The sequence below is a fragment of the Taudactylus pleione genome, unplaced genomic scaffold (assembly GCF_031769625.1).
Source record: "Taudactylus pleione unplaced genomic scaffold, aTauple2 ptg000366l, whole genome shotgun sequence".
Lineage (NCBI taxonomy): Eukaryota > Metazoa > Chordata > Amphibia > Anura > Myobatrachidae > Taudactylus > Taudactylus pleione.
The window spans coordinates 9,623,054-9,643,688 of NW_028284767.1; the positions used below are offsets into that span (position 1 = coordinate 9,623,054).

General features: G+C 49.3%; 1 protein-coding gene across 2 annotated transcripts in view; it reads left to right on the forward strand.

Moving 5' to 3' along the window:
- The window catches only part of LIG1 (DNA ligase 1), a 217,596-nt gene that overhangs the window by 37,752 nt on the left and 159,209 nt on the right, over positions 1-20,635 (forward strand). For both annotated transcript variants that reach the window (XM_088444581.1, XM_088444580.1), the window contains exons 5-6: positions 18,395-18,521; positions 18,604-18,717. In XM_088444581.1, coding sequence (XP_088300707.1) covers positions 18,395-18,521; positions 18,604-18,717 — 241 coding nt within the window. The remainder of the gene's footprint in view (positions 1-18,394; positions 18,522-18,603; positions 18,718-20,635) is intronic.

Below are 20,635 nucleotides of genomic sequence, written 5' to 3' on the forward strand. Positions count from 1 at the left end.
GGTGTTCTTTCAAGTCTCTAGGGGGCCTGATTCAGAGGTGGGCGCAGTGTGGATTTATTCACAAAGTGAGTGACAGGTAGTCAGTGTTTGGAGGAGGTAATTGAGGGGTGGCTACAAAAACAGTCATATCGGGGAGTGCTCTAGTGAACATCGATTAAATCATACTCAGCTGGAGAGGCTCCAGCGTCTTAGGTGAAACGGACATCCAAGACAGCATATGTTTGCTCAGAGGTTCAATGTGTGGCCAATGTTTTCTCTATTGTATGTAAGCAGCGGATGTGAGACACCGAAGGCGGGTGTCTTTGTGCAAAAGACAAAGGCTGAGTCATATTTTTGTGTAAATCTCTGAATGAGGCCCTATGTTAAGTAGGCAGGTAGAGGTTTTTTAAAATAGAAGGGCTTACCTTCTCCTTTTGATCCTGGATACACCATTTTGTGCTGAAAACCTGAGGATGGACTGACTACCTTTATGCTGCAGTCTGCTGCCTTACGGAACAGTTCTAGCTAAAATCTTCAAAACTCACGCTTCCAAATTGGGAAGGCATGTCTGTAACAGGAAACAGAACTATCAGAAGTTCTGCAAACAGGAACGACTGTGGCAGGGTCAGGTGAAGTCAGAACCTGTATACGGCATGAGCATATGCCCACTTAGCCAAAAGACAACCATTCAGGGGGTGTTTTGCAGTTATAGAGATGTGTCCTCATTTACCTTTTGTTCTTAGCATGCCAAATAACCCCACTTGACATCCCAGGGTCTTTGCTACATAGTGTTAATTTTTATATTTGCACTGCTAAAAATTGTACGAAGCGACAAAACTCTATTGCTAGCGTACACTGACCACTGGGGCTTGCAGTACATCTGTGCCCGATTCAACTTTGTACATTGGTTGTACCAATTCCTTTGCAACAAAAGTCGTAAACTAGTGTCTCTAGTGTACTGTGAGCAGCTTTGCATGCAGCTATGATTCAGCTAAAGTCGCCCGTACACACAGCCCGACATGCCGGTATATCGGCATTGGCTGTGCTATAGGACATATGCGATAAGTCTGTGAACGACATCGTTCAGACATATAGTCTGTACACTCCTGTCGATGCACTACAGCTATATCGCCCGTTCAATTAGCTATATCGCCCGTTCAGCTTAAGATAGTGGCGGATCCAGAGGGAGGAGATTGGTGCAATCGCCCCCGTAGCACAGTGTGCCTGCTGCAATCACTCTCCCCTCCACAAGCAGTGCTTTTCTGTGAGGATTTTAGATTGATTGTAAAGTTTGACACAGTCTGGATATATCGAGAGCTGAACAAAGTTTATGAGCCTGCATCCCCTGCTAAGACCCCAGAGGCAATGTCTATACATCACTGCCTGTGCAGGATATGTGTCATTTAAACTGTGAGTTGCTCTGCAATGCAGACTGATTAATATCCAAGGTCCTGGCACAGACAGCCAATTAACATATACAAGAGACTGCAACTGCAGCATTTTTAAACATACATATGTGACAAAATATACCATGTAATGTTGTACCACTACATTGACATAAACCTGCACTGTCTGCCATTACACCGGAGCAACATGTACTGGGTATGAAGTCATCCAACCCCACCCCCACATAACTGGGCCAACATCAGTGGGTTTGAATTGTACGGCACAAATAGCTACTAAAAATTAACAAGTTGTCTATTTTACAAAGCTATAAAAAATATTTTATTCATTTTTATCAGTTGGTTAGGATAGTTAAGTTAGTTAAAGACTGTTATATACAACTCCATTTCTCCTGCGCATGAATCAGTGGCGTCACTATGGGGGTGCGGATCTCACTGGTTGACATCAACCCTAGTGACCCACTGCTCCAGTGTCATACTGCAGTGTAGTGATGTTGCAGGGCCTACAGGTCGCTGTGACTGGAAAGGGGAGAAGTTGGGATTGGAAATGGGAGGAGTTGGAAAGAGGGTGGATTAATTGTTAAACCCCCCCCCATCCCCACCCCCAAAATCCACCCCTGGCTTAAAACGCAACATTTAGTGATTACTGGAAATAAAGTGGATGGTGATAAGGTGCCAGCCATCCAGCTTCTAACTGTCATTTTTCAAACTCAGCCTGTGACATGGCAGTTAGGAGCTGATTAGTTGGTACCTTAACTCTGTTCACTTTTTATCTCCATCCAAGGCTTAGTAAATAGACTCCACTACTCTATGCTGCCTGTGCCTGAGTACAAGCCATATGGCCCTATTTGAATTTTGGATTGCCCTGCAGCCCCATCTCTGGAGCCGACACTGTCTGTCACACACTTGGCACACAGTTACTACGGAGGTACTTTTCCGAACTCCCTGTATTTCCGAATACTGGCCTGATTCTGAGTCTTGCCCAATCCTGATGTTCACAGGGTGGAGCGTTCTTTTCCTCCTGCGTGTGCGCACAAATATCCCTAAAAACATTGTATGGCGCATTCATTACACGGTGTGTACTCACAGAGCGATTAAGACGCATGGTATCAGAAATGTAATGAAAGGGCATTGAGTGGGAGGGGGTGATTCAGATGCGCGGAGAGCGGTGTTTCTTATGAATATCGGAGCTGTAACTAGACTTTTTGGTGCCCTGGGCCAGAAAGAGCATTGGTGCCGCCCTCCCTTATTTTTTAAATAGAGACATAATATGCACACCTTAAAACCGGGATGTTGCCTCATGGGGAATGAGCATGAAAAATCTGATTTGTTCCATACAATGATGAAGGGATACCGATCCTGTTGTACCACTGTTATCCAGGTGTCACTGCCAAATACAGTGTGAATCCAATGCCTACAGTGACGATACACACCTGCAGCAGAATTTGTCCATCAGAACAGCCGTGCACAAACCTGGAGCCACCAGTGTACATTAGACTGAAGGTATAGAAAGAGAGCTACTTTAGTGTATATGCAGCAAATATCAGTGGCGGAAGCAGAACTCACCGGCAAAGGTACTAGGTGTGCTGATAAAAACTTGGGGCCGTACTAAATTAGTGGTGAAAATGGCCGTTTTTCGACAAAAAAAGGCAACATTTTTGCCAAAAAACAGTCGAAAACGTCAACTGGTTTCTTTCAAAACCCTATTTTGGCCGGGAAAAAAAAAATCGCAAATTACGATTTTCTTCCTCGGTAATTTATCATTAGTGGGGGTGTCCAAAGGGTTCTGAAAGAAATCCCCACTTTTTTAGCCAAAAATAGGGATTTTGCTTTTTTTTTTCCCCCTGGTCTGGGGTGGAGAGAACTTTTCTCCATTCTTTTTTCGCCTGTTGCTGTTTTCGCCTGATTTTTTATTTTTTATTTTTGGCGAATGGTGAAAAAAACATCCGTTTTTGCTGCTGATTGAACACGGCCCTTGGTAAGGAATCGTGGCTTTGTTCAGGGCTGCCATCAGAAATTGTGGGGCAGATACCTCCATGTGTAAGGCGTCTGACTACCATGTGAGAAATTACAGTATTTTGAAATGCTGAGAATAAAAGAAAAGAAAGCTGCAAGTGAGTGATTATAAACAGAATATTTACAGGCCCGAGCAGCACCCCCTGTCTTGTGGTATCGTGGCACATGTTGTACCACCCTAGTAATGGCCATGATGGATGTGTTATGGTAAGTCACTGAACTGGTTGCGTAAACAGATGCTTAATCGCTCGTATTGGAGGCCATATTCATGGAACATCTACAATTGCCATAGGGCTGGTGCAAATTTTAATGGTGCAAAGATGATGCACTCTCAGATGCACGCTTGTACACTGATACTAGCATTCGCAAAAGACGCTAAAGTGGTTGCTGCAGTATTCAATTCAGTAAAAGGCCCTATTTGTCTAGTCATCACAACGTATCTAGAACAATGGATGTCAGATGAGGGCACATTCCACAAGATCAGTAGAGACACCTCCAGGGCACAGGCGCCAGCAAAGGAGCAAGGATGTTCATTTCTTTGTAAATTTTCCAAACATTTATTTTTTGGCTGTCAAATTTTCAGATGACACTCAAAGCCAATTGTAATTGCTTGCAGGATTTGGAAAGTAGTTTCGCATTATTGAAAAAAGTGCAGCTTTAAATCTTGAGATTAATCGCAGAAATCTTCATACTTTATCCAAATTCTGTAGACCATTACATATGAAGCTCAGTCTGGAAAGATGATTCTTAGCCTTGGTAAAACGATACTTAAGGCCCCATACACATTGTGACATAGCAACCGACCCGACGAATTGGACCGATATCACTGCTATATCGTTCTGTGTGTGGGGATGATATCAGTCAGTGCACGCTCCCGTGGGATTGTTCATCGCTCATTCAGATCTTTCTGCATGTTCAGTTGACCTGGGGGAGCGATGTACGATCCCATGCAGCGCTATGTGGAGGAAGGGCTGCCGGCATATCGGGCGGTCCGCCACCAGATCACTCTGTGTGTGGAGACCGCCTGATATGTCTGCCATCTGATCGGCTGTCACGTCACATGGTGCATATCGCACCGTGTATGGGGGGCCTTTAGGTATAGTCCACAATTAGGTACTAGCTTATTTCTGAAAGATCTCTAGTGATTTAAAAGATTGATTTATGCCTGCAATGTTATAAATGTGTTAATAGCTAGTGATTAGTGAATCAGCTCACATAGCTTTACAAACTGATGCTCGTTAACTTTGTATACACTTTGTAACTACTTAGCACAGCAGCAGTTATGTTGTTTCAAACCACACTGAATAGAGAAGCATTCAATTACAGCTATTCTGGTTGTTCTGAAGAACTGTGGCACTGCTGTTGTATTCCTGGATTCTAGGCTATGTTTGTGGCATAAGGAGGCAGAAACAAGGGGATCTGTTGGTTAGATCACCAGCTTCACTTTTTGTTATACAGAAAGATTTATACCTTATAGCAGTAATAGCTTCTTTATAAACACCAAGCATATAATATATAAACAAGAAATGTTGAAAACGAAAGTATTTACACATACAAATGATCTTGACAAAATAGAGGTAGAACGCTATAGCCCTTTAAATGCTTTGTACTCGATTGAGCTGAATTTTATCTGTTCCCAAACTGCCGAAAACTTGCTGTGTGTACCTTTTCAGTTACAGTGATCAGAACATAAGGTTATGGTGGTTTAGAATATAAATGACTAGTGGTACATATAGGAAATAATATAGCAAATGCTCTAACCATCTGTGCTTCTTAGTTATCATTTACTCCTAACCCCTCTCAGCAGCACCTACCACTTTGTTGCTGACACCTTGCAGTTTATTTAAGTGTTATGATTGCTAATGCAACAAAGTTTATAAACCATGTCCTTGTCTTGCATTGTTTGGTACTGTTAATTACTGTTTTCTTGTGTGCTCATTTCCTTATGTACTTTGTAAGGCGTTGCGGAACCCTTGTTTTGCCATATAAATAAAGGATGATGATAATCTGTAGTATTTATACATTAAATGCTTTATATGTTAATTATATCAAACAGGCGCTGAGTAAAAATAAATAAGAATGAAAAGTAAAAATAGAAAGCATTAAAATATATATAATGTTTAAGCTCTTTTGTAGAAATGGTGGTAGAAACGGGGCTGGCAGAATGGTCCTTACTGCCACGTGTACACACTGCTAACCCTAACTGTGAAACGCGGGGGTATCACCTCTATAAGAGACATTGGGCGAATCTACCTGGAGCCGCAACATTACATCTACCCAGCGTCTGACGTCGTCATCGGGCGCCGCGGACGCAAAGTATACTGGAGCTGAGCCGGAGAAACAGCACGGGACACTGCCAAACCACTACACCGCATCTACTGGACTAGGGACCAGACGTGGTCTAGCAGTAAGTGAGGGAGGGTTAGCAGTGTGCTCAGTACACACCCGGCAGTAAAGACCATTCTTCCAGCCCCGCTTCTACCACCATTTCTACAAAAGAGCTTAAACATTATTTCTACTTCAGGTTCCTTAGGGTCCACAGGTGACCTTGGGGTATTGGTGATGACGTAGGCATCGGGCACCATGCAGTTCATTTCTTTCTCCCAGGATGCACCGGTCCGCCTCCCAGCCAGGGCATTACTCAGTTTAGTGTGGTGCCCCGGCCGGAGAGGTTGGGGAGCATGGGTATCGCAGGCTAGCTGAAGAAGCCCCTGAAGATTCGGCTGATTGGAGTAAGCGGGACTGGGTGGACGGCCCTGACAGTCCAACTGAAGTCAGGGCCGCCGCTCCTACCCCCCCCTTTCCCCCCCCCCCTGGCGGAGCCGCGTCCCGGCACAGAACAGTGAGTCTGGGCAGGAGCGGTGTGTCCCTGCTAGCGAGACATGCCGGCTCCCAGGGTTGTGGCGGGGGGGGGGAGGGAGGTTAGGTAAAGCCTTCAGACATTACTGCGCGTGGTATTCCTAGACGGGAACCACCGCAGGGCAGCCCATTAGCGCCGGGTAGGGGACGCCCTTCGCCGGTCAGCAGTGGCGCTCGGCCCCTCGTACCCCAGCGTCCACTAGGCCACCAGGGACAAATAAACCGGCGGGCTCTGGAGGAGGAAGGGCCCGGCGGTTCTTGGTCTGGCCGGGGGAGATGGCATGCCTGCTCAGCAGCCAGCCCCTCCCCCCCACTCAGCGCGCCTTTGCTCCACTCTCAGGCCATGTCTGCAGTGGACTCCTCCTGCAGGCACCACCCCCAGCAAGCGTTTGGGGGCCATTTTCTGACTCCCAGGCAGCGGTGAGTAGCTGGTGTCCTGTGTACCCCCTACATACTCTGATTCCCGGATCTGGTATGTAGTTTCAGCCTTCATTAAACCTTTGGTTTTGAAGTTGATTTGCAGCACTTTTAACCCTTTCAGTCTTTAGTGACTTTAAGGTTGATTTAAAGTGCCAGGTAGTGTGGACTGCACTGCAGACGCTTATGGTTCGCATGACTGTGCCCCCTGTAATCCCCCAAGTGGGGTCTTCACAGCATCCGCTGGTTCTGGCTCCTATGCCACATATCCAGCAGGTGGTTAATGTACCACAGGGGCCTCGGGTTAACCTGTCTGCAGGCTCTGACCCTGACTCACTATCTAGGACCCCTATGGTGCTGGCAAAAAGGCCATCTGTGTCTCCTCGCCATCCCTATGTGGACGAGGATGACTGGTCGTCCGAAGACGATGGGGTGCTTCCAGAGTCTGACTCGGAACTATCCCCAAGGGATGACAAGCACAAGTCCAGTGTTTACATTCCGGGCCTCAAAACTACAGTGAAAGAGGTGTTGGTCATTGAGGAGGAAGATGCCCCTCCGGCTGTTAAATCTAAACACCCCTTGTTTAAGAGGGTTAAAAGTTCTACAGCCATTTCTACTTCAGGGTCCATAGGGTATCCACAGGATACCTTGGGGGTATAGGTGTGACGTCAGTCGCAGGGCACCAAAGAGTTAAGCTTTCAGCCTCCCAGGATGCACTAGGTCCCCCTCCTATACCCCGCCCCCGGGCCAAGGCACCTCAGTTTAGTTTGGTGCCCGGCCGGAGTCGGGTGCACCTGTTGGAGTGGGGGCTAGAAGAGCCCCTGAAGCTTTTTCTTCATGCAGCTGTGGCTGCACATCTGGATGAACAGCATGGACAGTCAGTCCTGACGTCCATGCTGTCTTCCCTACACCCCGCCGGTACCAGAACGCCGGTACTGATCCGGGGATGCTGGTGGGCGTCTGGGGTCACAGCTAGCGGTGACCCCAGATGCTCCGGACCATGGCCGGATTCAAGGGGGACAGAGGTAAGCAGCGGGGTCCCGCGGTGGGTCCCCGCTGATCACATGGTCCTAAGTCCCCAGGCAGGGGGCTCCCTGGGGACTGGCTGCAGCGTGGAGCCAGGCGACCAACCTGCGCTTCCACTACCCCTTGGGACAGCGGACCGCAGCAGAGCGGTAGCGCTGCGGCGTCCCAGGGGTTAAATGCATGCCAGGGGAGCGCGCCTTCCCTGTCTCACAGCCGGCGCCTCCCCCGCTGCACACAGCCCTCTCTGCATGCTGCCGACTGGTCCTGTGGCAGCGCTCCTCCCCCAGGCCAGCCTCCTCTCTGCTCCTCGGCGGCAATCTCCTCCAGAACGCATGGTGAACGCTGCTGGAAGCGCTGGACGGAAGCATCGTGGTCTGGGTCCCCCCGCATACCTCTCCTCCGCTGTGGCTCAGGTCTGTGTATGCAGCGCTGTGTCCTACCAGGCCCTGTGTCTGTGTAGTTGAGTAATCAGCGCTGTTAGTGCAGGAATTGTTATTTCTCTGCATTGTATGTGACTGTGCTAGTGCTGCCTGTAACTTTTCTTCTCTAAACTGTCAGCTTTATTACTGTCCCTGTTCTTCTGCTAAAGCCCTTGCGGTGCGGTGCTGCAGGGTGGTCTCTCGCCTATTTAATACTTAATTGGTGAGAGAGGTCACATACGTGGTGCCATCATGTCTGAAAGTGATTTTCCCCTCCGGCTACAGTGTACCACGTGCAAAGTACCGTTAGCGGAGGGGGAGGGTAGCGCGGAGGGCCTTTGCCGGCAGTGTTTGTCCATGGCGCGGCCTATTACGGTTACAGCACCGGTACAGGAGCCGCCCTGGGCTTGTTTCGCTCAGGCGTTAACAGCTTTAGTGGGCCAGTTAGCTCCGCAGCCCGCGTTTACTCCGATGGGTTTGTCCCAGCAGTCTGTGGTGTCGTCACCCATGCAGGGGTTCCCACGACAATTGGTGGTACCCCACAGTCTCCCTATTTCCCCGCTCCCGGGTTCTCAGGAGCCAGCGTGGGTTAACTCCCTGACGAGTTCTGTACAGCACTTGTCGGATGTGTTGCAAGGGGAGTCTGTGATGCGGCCTCATAAAAGGCCGGTGGCGTCTCTGTCCGCTCCTTATGAGGATGACGAAGGGACGTCTGATGATGGGGAGATTCTGGATCCTTACGATCAGGAACCTCTCCATACTAAGGACGCTGATGCTAAGTCCAAAGTATATATTCCTGGACTTATTCGGGCGGTCCGCACAGCCTTGGTGATTGAGGACGAAGTTCCCCCAGCGGCTAAATCTAAGTATGCCTTTTTCAAAGATGTGAAGGGCGATGCCACAGTCTTTCCTCTTTCGGGTCAGTTGGTGGACCATTTAGAGGAGGCGTGGAAACAACCTGGCAAAAGATACCAGCCGCAGAGACGCCTGGCGGTGGCTTATCCGTTTGCGGATAATTATTTTGCTAAGTGGGAATCCCCTCCACAGGTGGATTCTCACGTGACCCGTCTTGTCCGTAGTGCCACATTGCCGATGCCATCCATGTCCTCCCTTAAGGATGCTACGGACCGCAAGGTAGAAATCTGCCTGAAATCCGCTTATTCCCTTGCAGGGGGGGCAGCACGGCCGGCTATGGCCATTTGCTGGGTTGCCAGAGCGATGGAGCGCTGGGCGGATTCACTAGAGGCTTCTTTTGAATCCGACTGTCCGGCCGAACAGGCGGAGTTGATTGGCAATCTCCGTGATTCGGCCACCTACATCAACGAAGCGGCTCTAGACATTAGTACTCTGGTGTCTAGAATTTCTTTAGCAGCGGTAGCTGCTCGTCGCACCTTGTGGCTGCGATCCTGGAAGGCGGACGCAGATTCCAAGAAAGGTCTGGAAGCGTTGCCGTTTACCGGAGAAGTTCTCTTCGGTCCGGATCTGGATAAGATTGTGGCCACGCTGGCGGCAGCCAAATCTGCTTGTCTCCCGTCGGCCGCTGCTCCTTCTGGTTCGGGACCATCGTCCTTTCGGTCATCTAGGGCCCAGGGCAGGCCCAAACCACAGTCGTTTCCTCGACAGGCTGGCCCTAAGAAATCGGTCAAGCCCCGGAAGCAGGCATGGAGTACCAGACGTCCGGCCCCCAAGCCAGATGACAAGCCTGCGGCCTGACGGTCCGGGCCTCCCTTTGGGGGATCCCAGGGTGGGAGGCCGCCTGCTACAGTTCGCCCAGTGTTGGTCGACCACTACGACAGACACTTGGGTTCTGGAGGTGGTTTCCCACGGATACGCCCTCTCTTTCCGGCACAGACCCCCGGCTCGCTTCTTCACCACGGGTCTCCCATCAGACCGGAACAAGGCTACGGAGCTGCGGAAGGTATTGCACACTATGCTCCAGGCTGGAGTTATAGTGGCTGTTCCATTCTCCCAGAGGGGCCAGGGTTTCTATTCAAATCTATTTTTGGTACAGAAACCCAATGGGTCATATCGTCCGATTCTCAACCTCAAAGCACTCAACAAGTCTTTGCGGGTCCCGAAGTTTCGGATGGAGACCCTACGGTCCATCATTCTGGCGCTGGAACCTGGGGACTACTTGGTGTCATTGGACATACAGGACGCTTACCTGCATGTCCCTATTCTTTTGCGCCATCAACAGTTCCTCAGGTTTGCAATCCGCAGCGACCACTTCCAGTTTCGGGCGTTACCTTTTGGCCTGGCAACAGCACCACGTGTTTTCACCAAGGTGATGGCGGTCATGGCGGCTTCTCTGCGGCTGCAGGGAGTCCGCATGTTGCCGTATTTGGACGACCTGTTATTGGTGGCAGGATCTCCAGAGCTCCTGTTACGCCACTTGGACCTGACCATTGCACTGCTGCAACGGCACGGCTGGCTAATCAACTGGCAGAAGTCCACTCTAATCCCGTCTCGGAGGATTCTGCATCTTGGAGCCTTATTGGACTCGGGACAGCAAAGGATCTTCGTGACGGAGGACAAGATCTCTGCTTTACAGTCAAGGGTGCGCAGTTGCCTGCACAGCCGCCGGGTGTCCTTACACTCGGGGATGAGGTTACTGGGCTCCATGGTGTCGGTGTTCGACATGGTGGAATACGCCCAGTTTCACTCCAAACCTCTACAGCACCTGATCCTGTCCAAGTAGAACGGGCTGCCTCAGTCTCTGAAGTCCCAGACGATTGTGCTCACCCAGGAGGTTCGCCTGTCACTTGCGTGGTGGTTACAGACGACCCACCTCAACAAGGGACGTCCGTTCTGGGTTCCAAATTGGGTCCTGTTGACAACGGACGCCAGTCTTCGGGGCTGGGGAGCAGTTTCGGGTCCACACTTGTTCCAGGGCAGGTGGACGCCGACAGAAGCGGAGCTTCCAATAAATATCTTGGAACTCCGTGCGGTCTTCAATGCTCTCCAACAGGCACAGCGGTTTCTCCAGGGTCGCCCGGTGCAGGTCCAGTCGGACAACGCTACCACCGTGGCCTACATAAACAGGCAAGGAGGAACTCGCAGTCGGGCGGCTCTCGTAGAGGTCTCTCGGATCCTGGTTTGGGCGGAGCGCTATCTTCCGGCAATATCAGCGGTCTTCATCCCGGGAGTGCTAAATTGGGAGGCGGACTTTCTAAGTCGCCAGGACGTTCATCCGGGGGAATGGTCCCTGCACCCGGACGTTTTTCAACTACTGGTGGACAGGTGGGGTCTTCCAGAAATCGACCTCATGGCGTCCCGGCACAACAACAAGTTGCCGGTGTACGGGTCTCGCACAAGAGACTAAGGGGCGTCTCTGGTGGATGCTCTGTCCGTCCGGTGGACGTTCCGGTTCGCATACCTGTTCCCTCCGGTCTCCCTTCTTCCACGGGTAATCCGGAAATTCAAACAGGAAGGAGGGACGCTCCTGTTGATAGCTCCCGCGTGGCCCAGACGGCACTGGTTCTCAGACCTTCAGGGTCTGTCCGTGGACAGTCCTCTGCGGTTGCCGCTACGACCGGACCTTCTGTCTCAGGGTCCTTGCCTTCACCCGGACCTGACTCGGCTGTCTTTGACGGCGTGGCTGTTGAGACGGCCATGCTGAGGTCCCGGGGGTTTTCCAGCTCTGTGGTGCGTACCATGTTACGAGCTCGGAAACCGTCTTCCGCGAGGATATACCATCGCGTGTGGCATACGTTCTTCCAGTGGTGTCGACCGAGAGGTTATGCACCGCGGGAGTTTCGTCTGTCTCGGATTCTCGCCTTCCTGCAAGCGGGACTAGATCATGGGCTTCGCCTTGCTTCTTGGAAGGTACAGGTTTCGGCCCTATCTGTCTGGTTTCACCGTAGGATTGCTACAATCCCGGATGTGCGCACCTTTATGCAGGGTGTTCTCCGCATTCAGCCGCCCTTTGTTCCACCTGTGGCGCCTTGGGATTTGGCTGTGGTCCTGAGGGCTCTCCAAGGACCGCCGTTTGAACCACTGGGCTCAGTGGATCTTAAATGGCTAACAGCTAAGACTGTTTTCCTTCTGGCCATTGCTTCGGCCAGACGTGTTTCTGAGTTAGGGGCTCTTTCTTGTAGACCCCCTTTCTTGTTTTTTTATGGGAACAGGGCAGTGCTCCGCACTCGGCCCGAGTTTCTTCCCAAAGTTGTTTCCCGGTTTCATGTTAACGAGGAAACAGTTGTTCCGGCCTTTAACTCACCGGGTCTTTCCGTGGGTGAGGCCTCTTTGGATGTTGTGCGGGCCTTAAGGACTTATGTTGACCGCACTTCTTCGTTTAGGAAGTCGGACGCTTTGTTTGTCCTCTATGGCTTCCGTAAAAAGGGTTGGCCTGCTTCAAAGCAAACTTTGGCAGCCTGGATCCGTATGGCTATTTCTGAAGCTTATCTTCATGAAGGCCTACCGGTCCCTCCTTCTCTGAAGGCTCATTCCACTAGGTCTGTGGGTCCTTCGTGGGCAGCTCGACGTGGTGCCTCGGCAGTTCAGATCTGCAAGGCTGCTACATGGTCTTCTGTCCATACCTTCGTGAGGTATTACAGGTTTGACACCTTCGCCTCTCAGGATGCTTCCTTCGGGCGGCGGATTCTCCTTTCTGCACAGGAGCGTCCCCACCCTTAAAGGATACTGCTTTGGGACATCCCCAAGGTATCCTGTGGATACCCTATGGACCCTGAAGTAGAAAATATGAGATATGGTAAGAACTTACCCATGTTATCTCTATTTCTACGAAGTCCATAGGGTTCCACAGGTCTCCTGCCCTGTCGCACCTGTGCTGCAGATGGGCTTTGCTCTGGTCACCGGTTTTCCGTCTCCCTCTGGTGAGAATGTGATTCTTGTATGTGTCCAGATCTTTGTTCTCTCTCTTCCTTCTCCTCCTCCGGCCTATGGCTTGGTAACTAACTGAGGTGCCTTGGCCCGGGGGCGGGGTATAGGAGGGGGACCTAGTGCATCCTGGGAGGCTGAAAGCTTAACTCTTTGGTGCCCTGCGACTGACGTCACACCTATACCCCCAAGGTATCCTGTGGAACCCTATGGACTTCGTAGAAATAGAGATAACAAGGGTAAGTTCTTACCATATCTCATATTTTTCCCTCTGTCAGATCAGCTAGTGGATCATCTGGCGGAGGCATGGAAGGCTCCGGTGAGGTGGTTCCAGCCGCAAAAGCGTTTGGCCAATGCATACCCCTTTCCTTCAAGAAATGGGTTTCACCTCCTGTAGTGGACTCCCATGTAACACGCTTAGTCAGAAGTGCGACCTTACCTATGCCTTTCATTGCGTCCTTAAAGGACTCAACTGACCGGAAGGTGGAAAACTGCCTAAAGTCCATTTACTCCTTGTCAGGAGCAGTGGCCGTCTATGGCTATCTCTTGGGTAGCTAGAGCCATGGAATCCTGGGCAGATCTGTTGGAGGAGTCCCTGTATCCTGAAGCTTCAGAGGACCAGTTGTCCCTGGTGGGCAAGATACGTGACTCTGCTACCTATATGAATGAGGCAGCTTTGGATGTCAGTTATCCTCCAGAGTGTCAGCCGCGGCTGTCACAGCACGCAGGTCCTTATGGCTCCGGTCCTGGAGGGAGGCTTCGGACTCTAAAAAGGGACTGAAAGTTTTACCCTACAACGGGAAAGTATTGTTTGGCCCAGATCTAGACAAGATCGTGGACACTTTAGCAGCGGCCAAGTCTGCTCATCTGCCATCAGCCTCAGTCCCCTTTGGTTCCCCAGCTCCATCCTTTCGGCCCTACAGAGCACAGACTAGGCTTAAAAGCCAGTCATTTCCCAAGCAGACGGCGGTCAGGAAGACTGGCAGACCCAAAACGCAAGCTTTGGAGTACAAGGCGCCCAGCCTCTAAACCGGACGACTAGCCCACAGCATGACAGGACGGACCTCCCTTTGGATGACCCCACAGTGGGAGGCCGACTTAATCAGTTTGCCCAGTACTGGCATCAAACCACAACAGATGCTTGGGTGGTCTCTCGGGGTTATACCCTCTCGTTTCGCAGCCGACTCCCCTCATCAATTCATCCATTCGGACGTCTCCAACAAGGACAAAGCCTTATTGATACAGGAGGCGGTATATTCCCTGCGCAAGGCAGGAGTGATTGTCCCAGTACCAGAGCCCCAGCGGGGCATGGGGTTTTATTCCAGCTTGTTTTTGGTGCAGAAGCCCAATGGGACCTACTGCCCTATCATGAACCTCAAGTGCCTAAACAGGTTCCTCGTTTCCGGATGTAGACGCTACGTACTATCATACTGGCTATGGAACCAGGGGATTTCATGGTATCCCTGGACATCAGGGATGCTTATCTACATATCCCGATTTGCGGCTTCGCATCAATGGTTTCTCAGGTTGCTGTGCAACAGCAACACTTCCAGTTCCAGGCGTTACCCTTTGGCCTATCCACGACCCCTCGTGTATTCACAAAAGTTATGGCAGTGATGGCGTCCCATCTGCGGCTGCAGGGGATCTGCTAACTACCATATCTGGAAGATCTGTTGCTCCTGGCAGGATCTCCAGAGGTACTTCTCCAGCACCTCCAGGTGACCATCTCGGCGATTCAGGCGCATGGATGGGTCATAAATTGGGAGAAGTCGTCTCTAAGCCCGTCGCAGAGGATGCTGCATCTAGGAGCTCTATTGGACGCACAGCAGCAAAGGATCTTCCTGACATCAGACAAGATCTCGGTGTTGCAGACGCGGCTACGCAGATGTCTCCACAGTCACCAGGTGGAGTATGCGCAATTTCATTCGAGGCCTCTACAGACATTGATCCTTGCCCGATGAGACAGATCACCTCGGGAATTGAAGGTGCTCTCCCCGGAAGTCCCGTTGTCTCTGACTTGGTGGCTGCAAACTCAGCATCTCACCCAGGGTCGCCCCTTTTGGATACTGGACTGGACCCTACTGACAATGGATGTCAGTCTGCGGGGTTGGGGAGCAGTGTCAGGTCCCCACTCCTTTCAGGGTTGGTGGACGCTAGAGGAAGCGGTCCTTCCAATCAATATATTGGCACTAAGGGCCGTCTTCCTGGCTCTCCAAAGAGCAAGACATCTCCTACAAGGAAGACCTGTGCAGGTGCAGTCAGACAACGCCACAACCGTGTCATACATCAACCACCAGGGAGGGACTCTAAGTCAGGCGGCCATGCGAAAACTGTCACGCATCCTGACATGGGCAGAAGGCCATCTGCCGGCCATATCGGCAGTGTTCATACCCGGAGTCCTCAATTGGGAAGCGGACTTCCTCAGCCATCACAACGTGCATCCAGGGGAGTGGTCTCTTCACCAGGAGGTGTTTCAACTCCTGGTGGACAGATGGGGTCTTCCGGACGTGGACCTAATGGCCTCCCGACACAGTTACAAGCTACCAAGTACGGATCGAGGACGAGACGCAGGCGCTCTGCTAGTCGATGCTTTGTCGGTCAGGTGGACCTTTCGGTTTGCGTATCTTCTCCGGTGTCCCTTCTGCCTCGCGTTCTCAGAAAGTTCAAGCAGGAAGGAGGCAGGCTCCAGCGTGGCCAAGGAGGCACTGGTACTCAGACCTTCAGAGTCTGTTGATTGACTCAGTGGTTGTTTCCTCACCGTCAGGACTTGTTGTCACAGGGTTCCTGCCTTCACCCGGATCTGGGTCGCTTGGCTTTGACGGCATGGCTCTTGAGGCATCCCTCTTAAGATCAAAGGGCTTTTCTGGTGCGGTGGTTAACACCTTGATGAGAGCATGGAAGCCAGCCTCTGCCAGGATTTACCACAGTGTGTGGCACTCCTACTTTCAGTGGTGCACCCCTAAAAGGTATGATACTCGGATGTTTAGGATTTCCAGGATACTGGCTTTCCTCCAGGCAGGTCTGGACCCAGGACTCCGACTGGCTTCACTGAAGGTACAGGTCTCGGCCCTGTACCTTCAGCCACCCTTTGTGCCTCCGGTGGAGCCTTGGGATTTGGCGGTTATCCTTCGAGTCTTGCAGGGCCTGCCTTTTGAACCACTGGAATCAGTGGATTTGAAATGGCTTACGTTTCAGACCGGTTTCCTTCTGGCCATTGCTTCGCTAGACAAGTGTCAGATTTGGGTGCCCTTTCGTGTAGCTCTCCATATCTCATATTCCACCAGGACAGTGCAGTACTTTGTACTCGCCCAGGTTTCCTTCCTAAGGTGGTGACAAGTTTCCACATTAATGAGGAAATTGTGGTTCCGGCTTTTATTGGGCCAGGTCTTTCAGCCTCTTTAGATTTGGTGCAAGCCCTCAGAATTTATCTGGACCGTTCTCTGTCATATAGAAAGTCAGACTCTTTTTCCTTTTTGGGTTCCATAAAAGGGGTTGGCCTGCCACGAAGCAGACTTTGGCACAATGGCTTTGTCTGACTATTTCGGAGGCCCACTCTAGGGAGGGCCTTCCAGCTCCGCTTTCTGTATCTGCTCATTCTGCGAGGTCTGTGGGCCCTTCGTGGGCAGCTCGGCGTGGTGCCTCGGCTGTACAGCTTTGTAAGGCGGCCACCTTGTCTTCAGTTCAGACCTTTTGTGAGGTATTATTCATTTGATACCTTCGCCTCTCAGGATGCTTCCTTTGGGCGGCGGGTCCTCCTTTCTGTACAGGAGCGTCCCCACCCTTAAGGGGAACTGCTTTGGGACATCTCCAAGGTCACCTGTGGACCCTAAGGAGCCTGAAGTAGAAAAGAGGAGATATGGTAAGAGCTTTATCTCCCTTTATACGAGGTCATTAGGGTCCACAGGGCACCTGCCCTTATGCTCTGTACGGGAGCTATGCTGTTGTCTGGTCTACAGTCTCTCTCCTGCCTAGTGAGAATGTGATTCTTGTATGTTCCAGACTTCCTTCTCTCTCTCTCAGTACTCTCCTCCAGCCTCTGGCTTGCTACTAAACTGAGTAATGCCCTGGCTGGGAGGCGGGGTATGGAGGGGGACCAGTGCATCCTGGGAGAAAGAAACTAACTGCATGGTGCCTGAAGCCTACGTCATCACCTATACCCCAAGGTCACCTGTGGACCCTAAGGGCCTTGTAGAAAGGGAGATAACAAAGGTAAGTTCTTACCATATCTCCTCTTATATGTTTTAATACTTTCTATTTTTACTTTTAATTCTTAATTATATCAGACAGGCGCTGAGTAAAAATAAGTAACATATAACTCATAATAATAAACTGGCTGCTTTTTTCTTTCTTTCCCACAAGCGCAGACAACTATTTTTATTTACCATTAAATGCTTTATATTACATCAAGATTAGTCAAGATTAGACATTTTACTGTTCACAGCATTGCTTCTGGATAAATAATATGAATATTACTGCAGGAAAGACTATTACAATCAAGTATTCAAATTCAGTATATGAGTATTTAATCAAAAGTCCTGCGAGCCATGGAGCAGCTATTATGTCACACAAACACATTAATGGTATGGTATTGGATGGCAAAGATAAAGAAATTGTAGAGAGTAATCACTCTAATCAGATATTTATCTTCAATGTAAGCATACAACAGTGATTGTATAATATATATCTCTTATGTCAGGTGTGAGTATGTAAAACATGCTGAATATGTAAAATATACAGTATTACACAGTACAATATATCAGTGATCGCAAGATGCTTGTCTCTTCGACAAACTATTTTCTTCAAAAGAATATACTAATATGGATCATTTTGGTTTATCAATATTGGGTGTGACCTTGTTATTAGAGCCGTTATCTTTTTATCTTATTTACTAATTTTTTTTTTATCTTTATGAGAACACCATTTCACAAACTGTCTTAAAATATTTAGCGATTTAGGAAAATTTAGACTTTTAAGCTGGGTGTACACCTGAGAGAGAGATCTGCAGATGATGGTTGTTCATACACACTGAACAGCCATCACTACCATATGGCCGGGGGTCCCATCGTGCCACCCTCCCTGGACATTGGCTGTGCTGCACAGACGACGCTCTATGACGACCTATCTGCTGTACACACTGGCCGACACACACACGATATCGGCCATTCAATTGAACCAATTTGAGCTGGCCAGTATGTACCCAGCATGAAGCGCATGATGATAGTGTCTATGTATGTGTGTGTGTGTATTATTTTTATTGTTGTTGATATTATTATAATCTTTTGAAATTTGGGAATGATATAGAGCACACTTGCAGAACTGAAGTTTGAACATGAACTTTCCAAGCATTGCACCTGTGAACTTTGGACATTTTATAGTTTGTATGGTTATTGCACCGTAGTCTACAGTTAGTAATTTGCATATTCTGTTTTTTATAAGGCAAACGCTCCACGGGTGATCACTCATAAAGAAGTTGATTCTCCTGATAGCAGTAAGGCCAGAGACCGTGCCTTCAATACTGGTTCACCAGATGTGCCTCTCACCAGCATTCCTAAGCGCAAGACAGGTATAACATTACATCTGACCCGGTGGTCCCATGATTACATATCTTTTTCTGAATTGCACAATAACCGAGTTTTCTTTCATAGCTCGGAAACAATTACCCAAACGTAAACTGGAAAATGCTGCAACAGAAGTTGGTGTATTGAATGAGGAGTCCAATGGCCAAGAAGCTTCAGCCAAACGTGAAAAAAAAGAAGCAGGTGAGGGAACCATTTCAGAAAAGCAATTTTTGTGTCTGGGTTGTATTTCTTCATATAACCGTTTAGAGCCAACTGTGAGCACATTCTCCTTCAACCATACAATTTACAGGATGATGACAGAGGGGTACACAACTTAATAACAGAACAATTCTAGTCACAGGGGACAATTCAATTACAGGTTACAGCTTCTGGATGTGCTTAGGAAAACGTCCAATGTTTGCGGTATGTTAACTGGCTGATATGTGCACAGCCACAGCACATTCCAGTGATATTTAAAAATTTCAGTATTAAGCATTGAACATTAAGTCATAGGACAACCAAGGCTATTAAGTTCACTTGAAATGATTAGTAAAGTCATGGATGATAAACGTTATGTCCTCCAGGCAGTATATCCTTCTGATTCTCTGGGGTATATTTACTAAAATGCGGGTTTTTAGAAGTGGAGATTTTGCCCATAGCAACCAATCAAATTCTAGCTATTATCTTCTAGAATCTAGAAGGTGCTAGATAAACATTAAGTAGAATCTGATTGGTTGCTGTGGGCAACATCTCTACTTATAAAAAAAATAAATAAAAATGCACATTAGTAAATATACCCCTAATACTTGTATGAACATTTTACTTCCTAGGAGAAACCACTAGGAACATGACTGCATTTAGAACATGCTGAGAAGTTTCATTGTTTAGGCATAGTCCGTATTCCGCATGAGCGAAGTGTGTAGGACAGGCTCAAGGGCAAGTGGATTGTAGGGGGTAAATTTACTAAGATGGGAGTTTGATTTAAGAAGTAATGCTGCCCATAGCAACTAATCAGATTCTACTTCTCATTTTTCTTCTTCAGGGTCCATAGGGGGTCCACAGTGTTGACCTTGGGGTATAGCTGGATCTGGATCCATGGGCACCACGCAGTTAAAGCTTTAGCTCCCAGGATGCATAGGGTCCATCCTCCTCTATACCCTGAGCCACAGGCACCTCATTTTAAGTTGGTGCCCAGCCGGAGTCGGATCACCGATAGCGCAGGGGGTGCTGATTGGCAGCCCCTAAGCTTTTTTTTGGTGTTTAAAACCATATGATCGACTGTCGTTTGCTCCCATACATTACCAGGTTTTCATTCCAACCAGCCAGATTGGACAGATATCTGACAGAAAATTGTATAGTGGATGTCCAGCTTAAGTGGGATAAGCCATTGAGCGATTTCTCTAAGTTTCTCTCAGAGGTTGTCGGCAGTGTGCCTCTTACTGAAACCGGTGATGCACAGCGTAGCCTGCCTTGGAATGAGCTGGCGTTTCTGAGATGCTGCTACTGGCGATGCTGCTGCTGCGTATGGCGATACCAATACTCAGTAGGCTCTCACAGTCATATAGTCCTTAGTCTGCCCTGTTCCACTTGTCCACATGTCCGTGGTTAAGTGGACATTGAGGTACTACCGCATATTTTAGGACACTTTTTCTGACGTCTCTGTACATTCTCTGTATCACCTGTCTTGTGAAGTGGAATCTATACGGGATTTGGTACCGGGGACACACTACCTCCATCAATTGTCTAAATCCCAGTGTACTAATGGCGGATACCGGACGCACGTCTAACATCAACATAGCTGTCAAGGCCTCAGTTATCTGCTTTGCAACAGGATGACTGCTGTCGTACTTCATCCTTCTCGCAAAGGACTGTTGGAGGGTCAATTGTAGTGTAAAAGTAGTGGTGTTCCAACTTCCTCTCTGGGATGATGAATGACTCTCAGCAGCAACAGCAGCAGTAGGCGTAGCAATGCAGGATCCTCTGGAGGAATCCCGGATATGAGTCAGTCATGCCAGTGACATGGCCTGCAAGACTGCTTCTGATCCTGACTGAGGAAGAAATTGATGAGGTTGGAGTTTACGGTGTGGTTTGCAGGTGCTTGGATACAACAGGACAAAGG